A 15,950-nucleotide genomic window follows, 5' to 3' on the forward strand; every position below is an offset into this window, starting at 1 on the left:
TGCTACCAACCCTGTTATCTATCTAGCTGCTACCAACCCTGTAATCTATCTAGCTGCTACCAACCCTGTTATCTATCTAGCTGCTACCAACCCTGTTATCTATCTAGCTGCTACCAACCCTGTTATCTATCTAGCTGCTACCAACCCTGTTATATATCTAGCTGCTACCAACCCTGTAATCTATCTAGCTGCTACCAACCCTGTAATCTATCTAGCTGCTACTATCCATGTCATATATCTAGCTGCTACCAACCCTGTAATCTATCTAGCTGCTACTATCCATGTAATTTATCTAGATGCTACTATAATCATCTGTGGTATAATAAGAATTGACTGACTTCTAATCTCTCTCTGCATCTATATCAGGACATTAACATGGATCAATAGGTTGTCCTACACCAGAGGTCAAAAGTGTTCACTGGATGTCACTAGAGGTCGTTTGACACTCCATATGTACTATGTGTGTAAAGTATGAAAATAGTCAGAGACGTGCACACGGACTTGCACACACACACACACACACACACACACACACACACACACACACACACACACACACACACACACACACACACACACACGTACAAATGCACACAAAAAACACACGCACGGACGCACGCACATATACACAACCGCAATGTAATGACACACAATGTCAACGCTACGTAATATCCTTCCCTGGACATCAGAAGCAGGAACCCAAACACCAAGTAGAAAATACAAGAAAATAGAAACATTTCAAATAAACAGACAGTCAAAGACCACTACACCGAAATGAAGAAAGGAAATGACATGACAACAGAAAAAGGGAGTGGTGTTTAAAGACATGGTATCAGGGAGTGGTGTTTAAAGACTAGACATGGTATCAGGGAGTGGTGTTTAAAGACTAGACATGGTATCAGGGAGTGGTGTTTAAAGACTAGACATGGTATCAGGGAGTGGTGTTTAAAGACTAGACATGGTATCAGGGAGTGGTGTTTAAAGACTAGACATGGTATCAGGGAGTGGTGTTTAAAGACTAGACATGGTATCAGGGAGTGGTGTTTAAAGACATGGTATCAGGGAGTGGTGTTTAAAGACTAGACATGGTATCAGGGAGTGGTGTTTAAAGACTAGACATGGTATCAGGGAGTGGTGTTTAAAGACTAGACATGGTATCAGGGAGTGGTGTTTAAAGACTAGACATGGTATCAGGGAGTGGTGTTTAAAGACTAGACATGGTATCAGGGAGTGGTGTTTAAAGACTAGACATGGTATCAGGGAGTGGTGTTTAAAGACTAGACATGGTATCAGGGAGTGGTGTTTAAAGACTAGACATGGTATCAGGGAGTGGTGTTTAAAGACTAGACATGGTATCAGGGAGTGGTGTTTAAAGACATGGTATCAGGGAGTGGTGTTTAAAGACTAGACATGGTATCAGGGAGTGGTGTTTAAAGACATGGTATCAGGGAGTGGTGTTTGAAGACTAGACATGGTATCAGGGAGTGGTGTTTAAAGACTAGACATGGTATCAGGGAGTGGTGTTTAAAGACATGGTATCAGGGAGTGGTGTTTAAAGACTAGACATGGTATCAGGGAGTGGTGTTTAAAGACTAGACATGGTATCAGGGAGTGGTGTTTAAAGACTAGACATGGTATCAGGGAGTGGTGTTTAAAGACTAGACATGGTATCAGGGAGTGGTGTTTAAAGACTAGACATGGTATCAGGGAGTGGTGTTTAAAGACTAGACATGGTATCAGGGAGTGGTGTTTAAAGACTAGACATGGTATCAGGGAGTGGTGTTTAAAGACATGGTATCAGGGAGTGGTGTTTAAAGACATGGTATCAGGGAGTGGTGTTTAAAGACATGGTATCAGGGAGTGGTGTTTAAAGACTAGACATGGTATCAGGGAGTGGTGTTTAAAGACTAGACATGGTATCAGGGAGTGGTGTTTAAAGACTAGACATGGTATCAGGGAGTGGTGTTTAAAGACATGGTATCAGGGAGTGGTGTTTAAAGACATGGTATCAAGGAGTGGTGTTTAAAGACGGTATCAGGGAGTGGTGTTTAAAGACTAGACATGGTATCAGGGAGTGGTGTTTAAAGACATGGTATCAGGGAGTGGTGTTTAAAGACTAGACATGGTGTCAGGGAGTGGTGTTTAAAGACATGGTATCAGGGAGTGGTGTTTAAAGACTAGACATGGTATCAGGGAGTGGTGTTTAAAGACATGGTATCAGGGAGTGGTGTTTAAAGACATGGTATCAGGGAGTGGTGTTTAAAGACTAGACATGGTATCAGGGAGTGGTGTTTAAAGACATGGTATCAGGGAGTGGTGTTTAAAGACTAGACATGGTATCAGGGCATTATCAACCAACCCAGACAGAGACAGTTACCATCTCAGACAGAGACAGTTACCAACCCAGACAGAGACAGTTACCAACCCAGACAGAGACAGTTACCAACCCTGACAGAGACAGTTACCAACTCAGACAGAGACAGTCACCAACCAACTCAGACAGAGACAGTCACCAACCAACCCAGAGAGAGACAGTTACCAACCCAGAGAGAGACAGTTACCAACCCAGACAGAGACAGTTACCAACCCAGAGAGAGACAGTTACCAACTCAGACAGAGACAGTCACAACCCAGACAGAGGGAAAAGAAGAAACAGAGAGAGACTCACAGGAAGGACTTGGCATCCAGGCCTCTGTTTTTCAACTGGCCCATCATGTGATCCCAGGAGCCAGGATTTCCTACTCCTCTTCCTCCTCCTCCTCCTCCTCCTCCCCTGTATTGTGAAGTGCCTGCCCCTGCCGGGCTCCCTCGCACCCTCCTGGGACCTCCTCGAGTGCCCCCACCTCCTACCCCACCTCCTTCACTGCCCCCGCCTCCCCCAGGATGGCCGTGCCCCGGCGGGGTTACCTGGTATAGCTCTCCCAGGCTCTGTGAGGAGGTGGGCGGGAGTTGGGTGAGGCTTGGGGCAGGTGGGTGGATGAAGGGCTGCTGGAGACTCTGCTGACGTAGCAGGGTGCGTGGCCGGGCTAGCGGCCCAGCTGAAGGGAGGGAATCCAGGGCGGAGGCAGAGGACAGAGCACCTACTGAGTCTCCAAAGCTTGGAGGGCAGAGCAGCAGGAAGGGGAGGGAGCAAGGGGAGGAGGAGGAGGAGAGAAAAAGAGAGCAGGGTGAGACAGCACCAGTAACAGCAGAGATAGCAGTAGCAGATGAGTAGTAGCAGAGATAGCAGTAGCAAGGATAGTAGTAGCAGAGATAGCAGTAGCAGAGATAGCAGCAGCAGTAACAGCAGTATTAAAGATAGCAGTAGCAGTAACAGCAGTAACAGAGATAGTAGTAGCAGTAACAGCAGTAACAGAGATAGCAGCAGCAGCAGAGATAGCAGTAACAGAGATAGTAGTAGCAGAGATAGCAGTAACAGAGATAGTAGTAGCAGTAACAGCAGCAGCAGAGATAGCAGTAGCAGTAACAGCAGTAACAGGGATATCAGTAGAAGGAGCAGCCAGAGTGATGGTCGGCAGTAGAAGGAGCAGCCAGAGTGATGGTCATCAGTAACAGCAGTAGAAGGAGCAGCCAGAGTGATGGTCATCAGTAACAGCAGTAGAAGGAGCAGCCAGAGTGATGGTCATCAGTAACAGCAGTAGAAGGAGCAGCCAGAGTGATGGTCATCAGTAACAGCAGTAGAAGGAGCAGCCAGAGTGATGGTCATCAGTAACAGCAGTAGAAGGAGCAGCCAGAGTGATGGTCATCAGTAACAGCAGTAGAAGGAGCAGCCAGAGTGATGGTCATCAGTAACAGCAGTAGAAGGAGCAGCCAGAGTGATGGTCATCAGTAACAGCAGAAGAAGGAGCAGCCAGAGTGATGGTCATCAGTAACAGCAGTAGAAGGAGCAGCCAGAGTGATGGTCATCAGTAACAGCAGTAGAAGGAGCAGCCAGAGTGATGGTCATCAGTAACAGCAGTAGAAGGAGCAGCCAGAGTGATGGTCATCAGTAACAGCAGTAGAAGGAGCAGCCAGAGTGATGGTCATCAGTAACAGCAGTAGAAGGAGCAGCCAGAGTGATGGTCATCAGTAACAGCAGTAGAGATAGCAGCACCAGTAACAGCAGCAGAGATAGTAGCACCAGTAACAGCAGCAGAGATAGCAGCAGTAACAGCAGTAGAAGGAGCATCCAGAGTGATGGTCACCAGGTGTGTGTGTGTAACGTGTGTGTCTGGGCGCCGTGGGTTTGTGGGCATGGTACGAGTCGGCATTGGTTGGATCTGAAAGGTCCGTTTGGGCGTGGTCGAGCACGTCTGTTGCGGTGGGTGTGTCGGAGTGTGTGTGTGTGGCACTGACGCTGCTGGCTCTTCGAGACGAAGGCTTTACAGTTTGTTCCTCTCTCTCTTCTCAACTTTTAAAGCACTATATCATCCTTCTCCTTTCTCTGTCTAAATCTATTTCCTTGTTTAAATACAACGCTCTGCCTCTCTTGAGACGTCCTCCCAGCCAACCAACTCCTCAGCCTCTCACCCTCTCCTCTCCTCTCCCCTCCTCTCCTCTCCTCTCCTCTCCTCTCCTCTCCCCTCCCCTCCTCTCCTCTCTCCCTCTCCTCTCCTCTCCTCTCCTCTCCTCTCCTCTCCTCTCCTCTCCTCTCCTCTCCTCTCCTCTCCTCTCCTCTCCTCTCCTCTCTTCCACTATCTATTTTATCTTCTAATATCTTTTATCTTTCTTTATCTGTTTTCAAGTTGTTCCCCTGCTTTACTAGCAGTACCTCTCTATCAAAACAAGATAGTAGATAATGTTTTAGTTCAGTTATCTATAAACCTATTACATATTACTAGGAGATGTTGGTTTCATTTTTCTAGCTCGGTATCCCAAAATGCTCCTTTAAAGTGTTTCCCAACTCTCTAAATGTATCTTCTTCCGCCCTTCCCTGACAGAGTCGCACTTTAATCTGAACTGGGTGAACACCGTGCTATTCACATTACTAGACACTTTGCAGCTTGCTTTACATGCGACTGTACACGGGTCTCTTTCAGACTGCTTTTTAAACCGTCTGGTATTGAACTTATATAACTAGTCGAAAGGGGAAAGGAAAGTCAAAAGGGGAAATGAAATAGTTGAAGAGGCCACTTGAAGGAAGATGGAGGCTTTATATAAAGAGAGAGAGAAAGATGGGACCGATAAGGAAGAGAGAGAAAGCGAGGGATGGAGGGAGAGAGAGAAAGAAAATGGGTTGAGACACCAGCACAAGAGACACCAGCACAAGAGACACCAGCACAAGAGACACAGACACAAGAGACACCAGCACAAGAGACACCAGCACAAGAGACACAGACACAAGAGACACCAGCACAAGAGACACCAGCACAAGAGACACCAGCACAAGAGACACCAGCACAAGAGACACCAGCACAAGAGACACAGACACAAGAGACACCAATACAAGAGACACCAGCACAAGAGACACCAGCACAAGAGACACAGACACAAGAGACACCAATACAAGAGACACCAGCACAAGAGACACCAACACAAGAGACACCAACACAAGAGACACCAGCACAAGAGACACAGACACAAGAGACACAGACACAAGAGACACCAGCACAAGAGACACCAGCACAAGAGACACCAGCACAAGAGACACCAGCACAAGAGACACCAACACAAGAGACACCAACACAAGAGACACAGACACTTATAGCATCCTGGAAATAGAATCCAATTATAGACAGGGGGCAAAGAGAGAAAGATGAGAGGAAGAGATGAGAGGAGAGAAAGAGGGTAGGAGGTCGTGAAGGAGTGAACGTGTTGCGGAGAGAGAGAAATCATAGACAGCAGGAGATGTGAAAAAGAAAGGGAGGTGAAACGAAAGAGGGTGGAGAAGCTAAATTAACCGTCTCGTTTTCTGACACATTGTGATTAGGGTCTAAAACGCGTCATTCAGACAGCGAACTCCGGTGCCGTGGCGACGACACACACATCATGTCAAACTCAAACTGCTGTTTTCCATCACAGTGTGTTTACAAAGTCTTGAGTGTAACAGACTGCGAGTAACAGACTGTGAGTGTGTAACAGACTGTGAGTGTGTAACAGACTGTGAGTGTGTAACAGACTGTGAGTGTGTAACAGACTGTGAGCGAGTAACAGACTGTGAGTGAGTGTGTAACAGACTGTGAGTGAGTGTGTAACAGAGTGTGAGTGAGTGTGTAACAGAGTGTGAGTGAGCGTGGAACAGACTGTGAGTGTGTAACAGAGTGTGAGTGAGTGTGTAACAGACTGTGAGTGTGTAACAGACTGTGAGTGTGTAACAGACTGTGAGTGTGTAACAGACTGTGAGTGTGTAACAGACTGTGAGTGTGTAACAGACTGTGAGTGTGTAACAGACTGTGAGTGTGTAACAGACTGTGAGTGAGTAACAGACTGTGAGTGAGTGTGTAACAGACTGTGAGTGAGTGTGTAACAGAGTGTGAGTGAGCGTGGAACAGACTGTGAGTGTGTAACAGAGTGTGAGTGAGTGTGTAACAGACTGTGAGTGTGTAACAGACTGTGAGTGTGTAACAGACTGTGAGTGTGTAACAGACTGTGAGTGTGTAACAGACTGTGAGTGTGTAACAGACTGTGAGCGAGTAACAGACTGTGAGTGTGTAACAGACTGTGTGTGTAACAGACTGTGAGTGTGTAACAGACTGTGAGTGTGTAACAGACTGTGAGCGAGTGTGTAACAGACTGTGAGTGAGTGTGTAACAGACTGTGAGTGAGTGTGTAACAGAGTGTGAGTGAGCGTGGAACAGACTGTGAGTGTGTAACAGAGTGTGAGTGAGTGTGTAACAAACTGTGAGTGTGTAACAGACTGTGAGTGTGTAACAGACTGTTTGTGAGTGTGTAACAGAGTGTGAGTGAGCGTGGAACAGACTGTGAGTGTGTAACAGAGTGTGAGTGAGTGTGTAACAAACTGTGAGTGTGTAACAGACTGTGAGGGTGTAACAGACTGTTTGTGAGTGTGTAACAGAGTGTGAGTGAGCGTGGAACAGACTGTGAGTGTGTAACAGAGTGTGAGTGAGTGTGTAACAAACTGTGAGTGTGTAACAGACTGTGAGGGTGTAACAGACAAAAAGTGTGTAACAGACCGTGAGTGTGTAACAGACTGTGAGCGAGTGTGTAACAGACTGTGAGTGTGTAACAGACTGTGAGTGAGTGTGTAACAGACTGTGAGGGTGTAACAGACAGTTTGTGAGTGTGTAACAGATTCCCTTTCTTTATAGTATAGAACATAATACATTTCACACTAACTGGCAGTCTTGAGTTGGATATTCTCAATCCGATTGTTATTTTGACGAGAAACGTATGAAAGCAAGTGGTCATGTTAGAGACGCTTTAGCTACAGTACTGCATTCATGGTGTGAATGTGTCTTCTTATTTTTATCAGTAATAGACTACGCTCAGATAAGAATCTCCTATAGAATAATATATTCCCTCTCAAAGTATCAATTTCATATAGACAAGTGACTATTATCGTTTGCCGTAGTAATAGACTATCGCTATAGATTGTAGTATTTCTAGAATAATCCATTCCGTCTCAGTGTGTCCTGTGTGGTTTCTGTATGGGCCGTGCAGGCTAGGATTATTAGCGAGAAGATTTAGTTCAACATTCAGTGTGAGAAAATGTGTTGGTAGATAGATGGTCATTATATAGAACCCATTGTCTCCTGAGTATGTCCTATAGGTAGTTCTCCATGCAGGGTAATGTAGTAGACTATTAGCTGGTTAGGAGTTGGCGTGATGACGGTTCAGTGTAATTCTGCAGTCTATTGTTAGCTCAGAGTTCACATCTTCCACACGTTATTCCTACCAAGCCCAGCCTGTCATCACACGTTTCAGAGCACCACACCACCTTGGAACATTGGCACCTGGGCCCCTCCCTCCCTCTTACTCTCACCCTACCTCCCCTCCCTTCTGTCCTCCATCTTACTCTCACCCTACCTCCCCTCCCTCCTGTCCTCCCTCTTACTCTCACCCTACCTCCCCTCCCTTCTGTCCTCCATCTTACTCTCACCCTACCTCCCCTCCCTCCTGTCCTCCCTCTTACTCTCACCCTACCTCCCCTCCCTCCTGTCCTCCCTCTTACTCTCACTCTACCTCTCCTCCCTCCTGTCCTCCCCTTACTCTCACCCTTCCTCCCCTCTCTCCCCTTCCTCCCTGCTACTCTCAACTATACCCTCTGTCCTCTACCAGTACCCTCTATACCCTCTATACCCTCTGTCCTCTACCTGTACCATCTATACCCTCTGTCCTCTACCTGTACCATCTATACCCTCTGCCCTCTACCTGTACCCTCTATACCCTCTACCTATACCATCTATACCCTCTACCATCTATACCCTCTGTCCTCTACCTGTACCATCTGTACCCTCTGTCCTCTACCTGTACCATCTATACCCTCTGCCCTCTACCTGTACCCTCTATACCCTCTACCCTCTGTCCTCTACCTGTACCATCTATACCCTCTGTCCTCTACCTGTACCCTCTATACCCTCTGTCCTCTACCTATACCATCTATATCCTCTGTCCTCTACCTGTACCATCTATACCCTCTGTCCTCTACCTGTACCATCTATACCCTCTGTCCTCTACCTGTACCATCTATACCCTCTGTCCTCTACCAGTACCCTCTATACCCTCTGTCCTCTACCTGTACCCTCTATACCCTCTGTCCTCTACCTGTACCATCTATACCCTCTGTCCTCTACCTGTACCATCTATACCCTCTGTCCTCTACCTGTACCCTCTATACCCTCTGTCCTCTACCTATACCATCTATACCCTCTGTCCTCTACCTGTACCATCTATACCCTCTGTCCTCTACCTGTACCCTCTATACCCTCTATACCCTCTGTCCTCTACCTGTACCATCTATACCCTCTACCCTCTACCTATACCATCTATACCCTCTGTCCTCTACCTGTACCATCTATACCCTCTACCATCTGTACCCTCTGTCCTCTACCTGTACCATCAATACCCTCTGTCCTCTACCTGTACCATCTGTACCCTCTGTCCTCTACCTGTACCATCTATACCCTCTGTCCTCTACCTGTACCATCTATACCCTCTGTCCTCTACCTGTACCATCTATACCATCTGTCCTCTACCTGTACCATCTGTACCCTCTGTCCTCTACCTGTACCATCTATACCCTCTGCCCTCTACCTGTACCCTCTATACCCTCTACCTATACCATCTATACCCTATACCATCTATACCCTCTGTCCTCTACCTGTACCATCTATACCCTCTGTCCTCTACCTGTACCATCTATACCCTCTGTCCTCTACCAGTACCCTCTATACCCTCTGTCCTCTACCTGTACCCTCTATACCCTCTGTCCTCTACCTGTACCATCTATACCCTCTGTCCTCTACCTGTACCATCTATACCCTCTGTCCTCTACCTGTACCATCTATACCCTCTGTCCTCTACCAGTACCCTCTATACCCTCTGTCCTCTACCTGTACCCTCTATACCCTCTGTCCTCTACCTGTACCATCTATACCCTCTGTCCTCTACCTGTACCCTCTATACCCTCTATACCCTCTGTCCTCTACCTATACCATCTATACCCTCTGTCCTCTACCTGTACCATCTATACCCTCTGTCCTCTACCTGTACCCTCTATACCCTCTATACCCTCTGTCCTCTACCTATACCATCTATACCCTCTGTCCTCTACCTGTACCATCTATACCCTCTGTCCTCTACCTGTACCCTCTATACCCTCTGTCCTCTACCTGTACCATCTATACCCTCTGTCCTCTACCTGTACCATCTATACCCTCTGTCCTCTACCTGTACCATCTATACCCTCTGTCCTCTACCAGTACCCTCTATACCCTCTGTCCTCTACCTGTACCCTCTATACCCTCTGTCCTCTACCTGTACCATCTATACCCTCTGTCCTCTACCTGTACCCTCTATACCCTCTATACCCTCTGTCCTCTACCTATACCATCTATACCCTCTGTCCTCTACCTGTACCATCTATACCCTCTGTCCTCTACCTGTACCCTCTATACCCTCTATACCCTCTGTCCTCTACCTATACCATCTATACCCTCTGTCCTCTACCTGTACCATCTATACCCTCTGTCCTCTACCTGCACCATCTATACCATCTGTCCTCTACCTGTACCATCTGTACCCTCTGTCCTCTACCTGTACCATCTATACCCTCTGCCCTCTACCTGTACCCTCTATACCCTCTACCTATACCATCTATACCCTATACCATCTATACCCTCTGTCCTCTACATGTACCATCTATACCATCTGTCCTCTACCTGTACCATCTGTACCCTCTGTCCTCTACCTGTACCATCTGTACCCTCTGTCCTCTACCTGTACCCTCTATACCCTCTGTCCTCTACCTGTACCATCTATACCCTCTGTCCTCTACCTGTACCCTCTATACCCTCTGTCCTCTACCTGTACCATCTATACCCTCTGTCCTCTACCTGTACCATCTATACCCTCTGTCCTCTACCTGTACCATCTATACCCTCTGTCCTCTACCTGTACCCTCTATACCCTCTGTCCTCTACCTGTACCATCTATACCCTCTACCATCTATACCCTCTGTCCTCTACCTGTACCATCTATACCCTCTGTCCTCTACCTGTACCATCTATACCCTCTGTCCTCTACCTGTACCATCTATACCCTATACCATCTATACCCTCTACCATCTGTACCCTCTGTCCTCTACCTATACCATCTATACCCTCTGTCCTCTACCTGTACCATCTGTACCCTCTGTCCTCTACCTGTACCATCTATACCCTCTGTCCTCTACCTGTACCATCTATACCCTCTACCCACTACCTATACCATCTATACCCTCTACCTGTACCATCTATACCCTCTGCCTTCTACCATCTATACCCTCTACCCTCTACCTGTACCATCTATACCCTCTGTCCCCTACCTGTACCATCTATACCCTCTGTGCTCTACCCTCTACCATCTATACCCTCTACCATCTATACCCTCTACCCTCTACCTATACCATCTATACTGTACAATGAGTGTACAAAATGTTAAGGACACCTGCTCTTTCCATGACATAAACTGACCAGGTGAATCCAGGTGAAAGCTATTGATGTCAATTATTAAATCCACTTCAATCAGTGTAGATGAAGGGAAGGAGACAGGTTAAAGAAGGATTTTTAAGCCTTGAGACAATTGAGACGGTGATTGTGTTCGTGTGCCATTCAGAGGGTGAATGGGCAAGACAAAATATTGAAGTGCCTTTGAACGGGGTCTGGTAGTAGGTGCCAGGTGCACTGGTTTGAGTCAATGCTGCTGGGTTTATCACGCTCAACAGTTTCCCCGTGTATCAAGAATGGTCCACCACCGAAAGAACCTCTAGCCATCTTGACACTACTGTGGGAAGCATTGGAGTCAACATGGGCCAGCATCCCTGTGGAACGCTTTCAACACCTTGTAGAGTCCATGCCCGGACAAATTGAGGCTGTTCTGAGGGCAAAAAGGGTGAAAGTGTCCTTAATGTTTGTTTGTATATAGTATACACCATCTCTCTAGAACAGTATTCAATCATTATAACTCACTTGGTGGGTCTGAGTCCTCCCGCCTGCATGTGGCTCTGTACCGCCTGCCACCTCCCGGCCTTGCCCGCCGACATCACCACGCTGGTACCGCCAGGCATCATCTTCATACTGTCACTGGGACCCGCCGGACCCTCCCCATCCCCTCTCCCCCCCAACGCTACCGATGCCCCTGTCTGCCCCCCTGGTACTTCCCCACTAGGAAGGAGAGAGAGGGGCAAGGAGACAACACAGCAGAGACAAAGAGAGACAGGAGGAGGTGGAAAAAGACAGGAACAAGAAGAAGAGAAGAAGAAGAGGACAAGGAGAGATAGAGAGATCAAGCAACAACATTGTAAAGGAAGCAAAGCTGATTAGGTGTGGAGGTGTGGAGGTGTGTTAAAGGGGAAGGCATAAGTTATCCAGGTCACAGGAGAGCAGAGACAAGAGACAGAGGTAGGTAGATCAGGTAGATCAGGTAGAGACAGAAGCGACAGAGGCAGGTAGATCAGGTAGATCAGGTAGAGACAGAAGCGACAGAGGCAGGTAGATCAGGTAGATCAGGTAGAGACAGAAGCGACAGAGGCAGGTAGATCAGGTAGATCAGGTAGAGACAGAAGAGACAGGTGCAGGTAGATCAGGTAGAGACAGAAGAGACAGGGGCAGGTAGATCAGGTAGATCAGGTGGAGACAGAAGAGACAGGGGCAGGTAGATCAGGTGGAGACAGAAGAGACAGAGGCAGGTAGATCAGGTAGATCAGGTAGATCAGGTAGAGACAGAAGAGACAGGGGCAGGTAGATCAGGTAGATCAGGTAGATCAGGTAGAGACAGAAGAGACAGGTGCAGGTAGATCAGGTGGAGACAGAAGAGACAGAGGCAGGTAGATCAGGTAGAGACAGAAGAGACAGGGGCAGGTAGATCAGGTAGAGACAGAAGCGACAGAGGCAGGTAGATCAGGTAGATCAGGTAGATCAGGTAGAGACAGAAGAGACAGGTGCAGGTAGATCAGGTGGAGACAGAAGAGACAGAGGCAGGTAGATCAGGTAGAGACAGAAGAGACAGAGGCAGGTAGATCAAGTAAAGACAGAAGAGACAGGGGCAGGTAGATCAGGTAGAGACAGAAGAGACAGGGGCAGGTAGATCAGGTAGATCAGGTGGAGACAGAAGAGACAGAGGCAGGTAGATCAGGTGGAGACAGAAGAGACAGAGGCAGGTAGATCAGGTAGAGACAGAAGAGACAGGGGCAGGTAGATCAGGTAGAGACAGAAGAGACAGGGGCAGGTAGATCAGGTAGATCAGGTGGAGACAGAAGAGACAGAGGCAGGTAGATCAGGTAGAGACAGAAGAGACAGGGGCAGGTAGATCAGGTAGATCAGGTGGAGACAGAAGAGACAGGGGCAGGTAGATCAGGTAGAGACAGAAGAGACAGGGGCAGGTAGATCAGGTAGAGACAGAAGAGACAGGGGCAGGTAGATCAGGTGGAGACAGAAGAGACAGAGGCAGGTAGATCAGGTAGAGACAGAAGAGACAGGGGCAGGTAGATCAGGTAGATCAGGTGGAGACAGAAGAGACAGAGGCAGGTAGATCAGGTAGAGACAGAAGAGACAGAGGCAGGTAGATCAGGTAGATGGAGGGAGCTCTGTACTGTAGTCCTGTCAGTAGGGGGGGGGGGGGGAGAGAGAAGGAGGGGGATTCACTGGGGAAGCCTGCAAAGGAGTATGGACCAGGGGTAAAAGAATACTGCCTCTACCTCGCTCTCCACCGTGGTGCATGAACAGAGGAGGAAACTGAAGAGGGGGGGGAGAAACCAGGCAGCCAGGAGTCTGTCTCCCCAGCTCAGCTTCCACGACCCCTATATCTGTGTTATTGTGTAGAGGTTGTTTGGTTAACTCATTCTATGGCCACTTTGGCCTTGAGATGTGCTATTGCACACAACAGCACAATTCAGTGGTAGCCCACCGTCTCTCACCAGAGGTCGATTTCTACGGTATGTGCCTGTGGACAAATACGTAAAGCATTCAACGGTGTCGCTAAGGTTACAGAACGGCGTATTAGAAACGTTTCAATAGCAGAGGGGAACATAATAGTGAGTAAGAAATCTACTTTCCTCCTAAGTTCGAGAGGTGTTTAAAAGCCACTGACGCATCAATCTAATTCTATACATCGTTTGACTGCACATAGATGAAACCATGCTGTGTAAACGCTTTACTGACCATTTCATCACCATAGGTATCCACAATGAACTTTGTCAACATGTGCCACTTTTATACTAGTTTAAAGTGTTTGAAAGATGACATTGAGATTTTTTGTTGTTGTTGAGGAGAGTAGGCTATGCAAATGAAGGTTCCCACAGCATGACACTATTCCTGGGGAGCAAAACAGAGGATGTGAGTCAAGCTGTCATGCCTGTATCTGCTTTTAGGGATCAAAGGGATACCTCCCAGTAGCCCTGGTCAAATGTAGTGCACTTGATAGGAAATATGGAGCACTAGTGTGTCTCTCTGATGACAACAGGGCTGATGGGGAATAAAGGACAGTACTGCCCTCTTGTGACACTAGTATAATTCATTATTATACAGAGAGTACGATTCATTATTATACCGATTCATTATTATACTGATTCAATACTATACTGATTCAATACTATACCGATTCATTATTATACTGATTCATTATTATACAGAGTATGATTCATTATTATACTGATTCATTATTATAGAGAGAGAATGATTCAATACTATACCGATTCATTATTATACTGATTCATTATTATACAGAGAGTATGATTCATTATTATACTGATTCATTATTTTATCGATTCATTATTATACTGATTCATTATTATACCGATTCATTATTATACAGAGAGTATGATTCATTATTATACTGATTCATTATTATACAGAGAGAATGATTCAATACTATACCGATTCATTATTATACTGATTCATTATAACACCAATTCATTCTTATCCTGATTCATTATTATACTGATTCATTACTATACCGATTCATTATTATACTGATTCATTATTACACCGATTCATTATTATACTGATTCATTACTATACTGACTCATAATTATACCGATTCATTATTATACCGATTCATTACTATACCGATTCATTATTATACCGATTCATTATTATACTGATTCCTTATTATAATGATTCATTATTATACTGATTCATTATTATAATGATTCATTATTATACAGAGAGAATGATTCAATACTATACCGATTCATTATTATACTGATTCATTATAACACCGATTCATTCTTATTCTGATTCATTATTATACTGATTCATTACTATACCGATTCATTATTATACTGATTAATTATTACACCGATTCATTATTATACTGATTCATTACTATACTGACTCATAATTATACTGATTCATTATTATAATGATTCAAGTTTTAAAATGATTCATTATTATACTGATTCATTATTATACTGATTCAATGTTATACTGATTCATTATTACACAGGGAGTATGATTCATTATTATACTGATTCATTATTATACCGATTCATTATTATACTGATTCATTATTATACCGATTCATTATTATACTGATTCATTATTATACCAATTCATTATTATACTGATTCATTATTATACTGATTCATTATTATACTGATTCATTACTATACAGAGAGTATGATTCATTATTATACAGATTCATTATTATAGAGAGAGAATGATTCAATACTATACCGATTCATTATTATACTGATTCATTATTATACAGAGAGTATGATTCATTATTATACTGATTCATTATTTTATCGATTCATTATTATACTGATTCATTATTATACCGATTCATTATTATACAGAGAGTATGATTCATTATTATACTGATTCATTATTATACAGAGAGAATGATTCAATACTATACCGATTCATTATTATACTGATTCATTATAACACCGATTCATTCTTATCCTGATTCATTATTATACTGATTCATTACTATACCGATTCATTATTATACTGATTCATTATTACACCGATTCATTATTATACTGATTCATTACTATACTGACTCATAATTATACCGATTCATTATTATACCGATTCATTATTATACCGATTCACTACTATACCGATTCATTATTATACTGATTCATTATTATACTGATTCCTTAATATAATGATTCATTATTATACTGATTCATTATTATAATGATTCATTATTATACTGATTCATTATTATAATGATTCATTATTATACTGATTCATTATTATAATGATTCATTATTATACAGAGAGAATGATTCAATACTATACCGATTCATTATTATACTGATTCATTATAACACCGATTCATTCTTATTCTGATTCATTATTATA

At 44.8% G+C, this 15,950-nt stretch overlaps 1 protein-coding gene across 2 annotated transcripts in view; it reads right to left on the reverse strand.

Annotated features, from left to right (window-relative positions):
- The window catches only part of LOC106592751 (synaptotagmin-7), a 391,227-nt gene that overhangs the window by 109,194 nt on the left and 266,083 nt on the right, over positions 1–15,950 (reverse strand). The window contains exons 1-2 of one of the 2 annotated variants that reach the window (XM_045705959.1): positions 11,607–12,374; positions 2,669–3,097 (exon numbers count right to left, since the gene is read on the reverse strand). The exons of the other annotated variant lie outside the window; for it this stretch is intronic. Of the exons in view, the coding sequence (XP_045561915.1) occupies positions 2,669–3,097; positions 11,607–11,713 (536 nt within the window). The 5' untranslated portion in view covers positions 11,714–12,374. Of the gene's footprint in view, positions 1–2,668; positions 3,098–11,606; positions 12,375–15,950 lie in introns of those variants that run through there. 2 annotated transcript variants of the gene reach the window in all.

The sequence above is a fragment of the Salmo salar genome, chromosome ssa23, assembly GCF_905237065.1.
Source record: "Salmo salar chromosome ssa23, Ssal_v3.1, whole genome shotgun sequence".
NCBI lineage: Eukaryota > Metazoa > Chordata > Actinopteri > Salmoniformes > Salmonidae > Salmo > Salmo salar.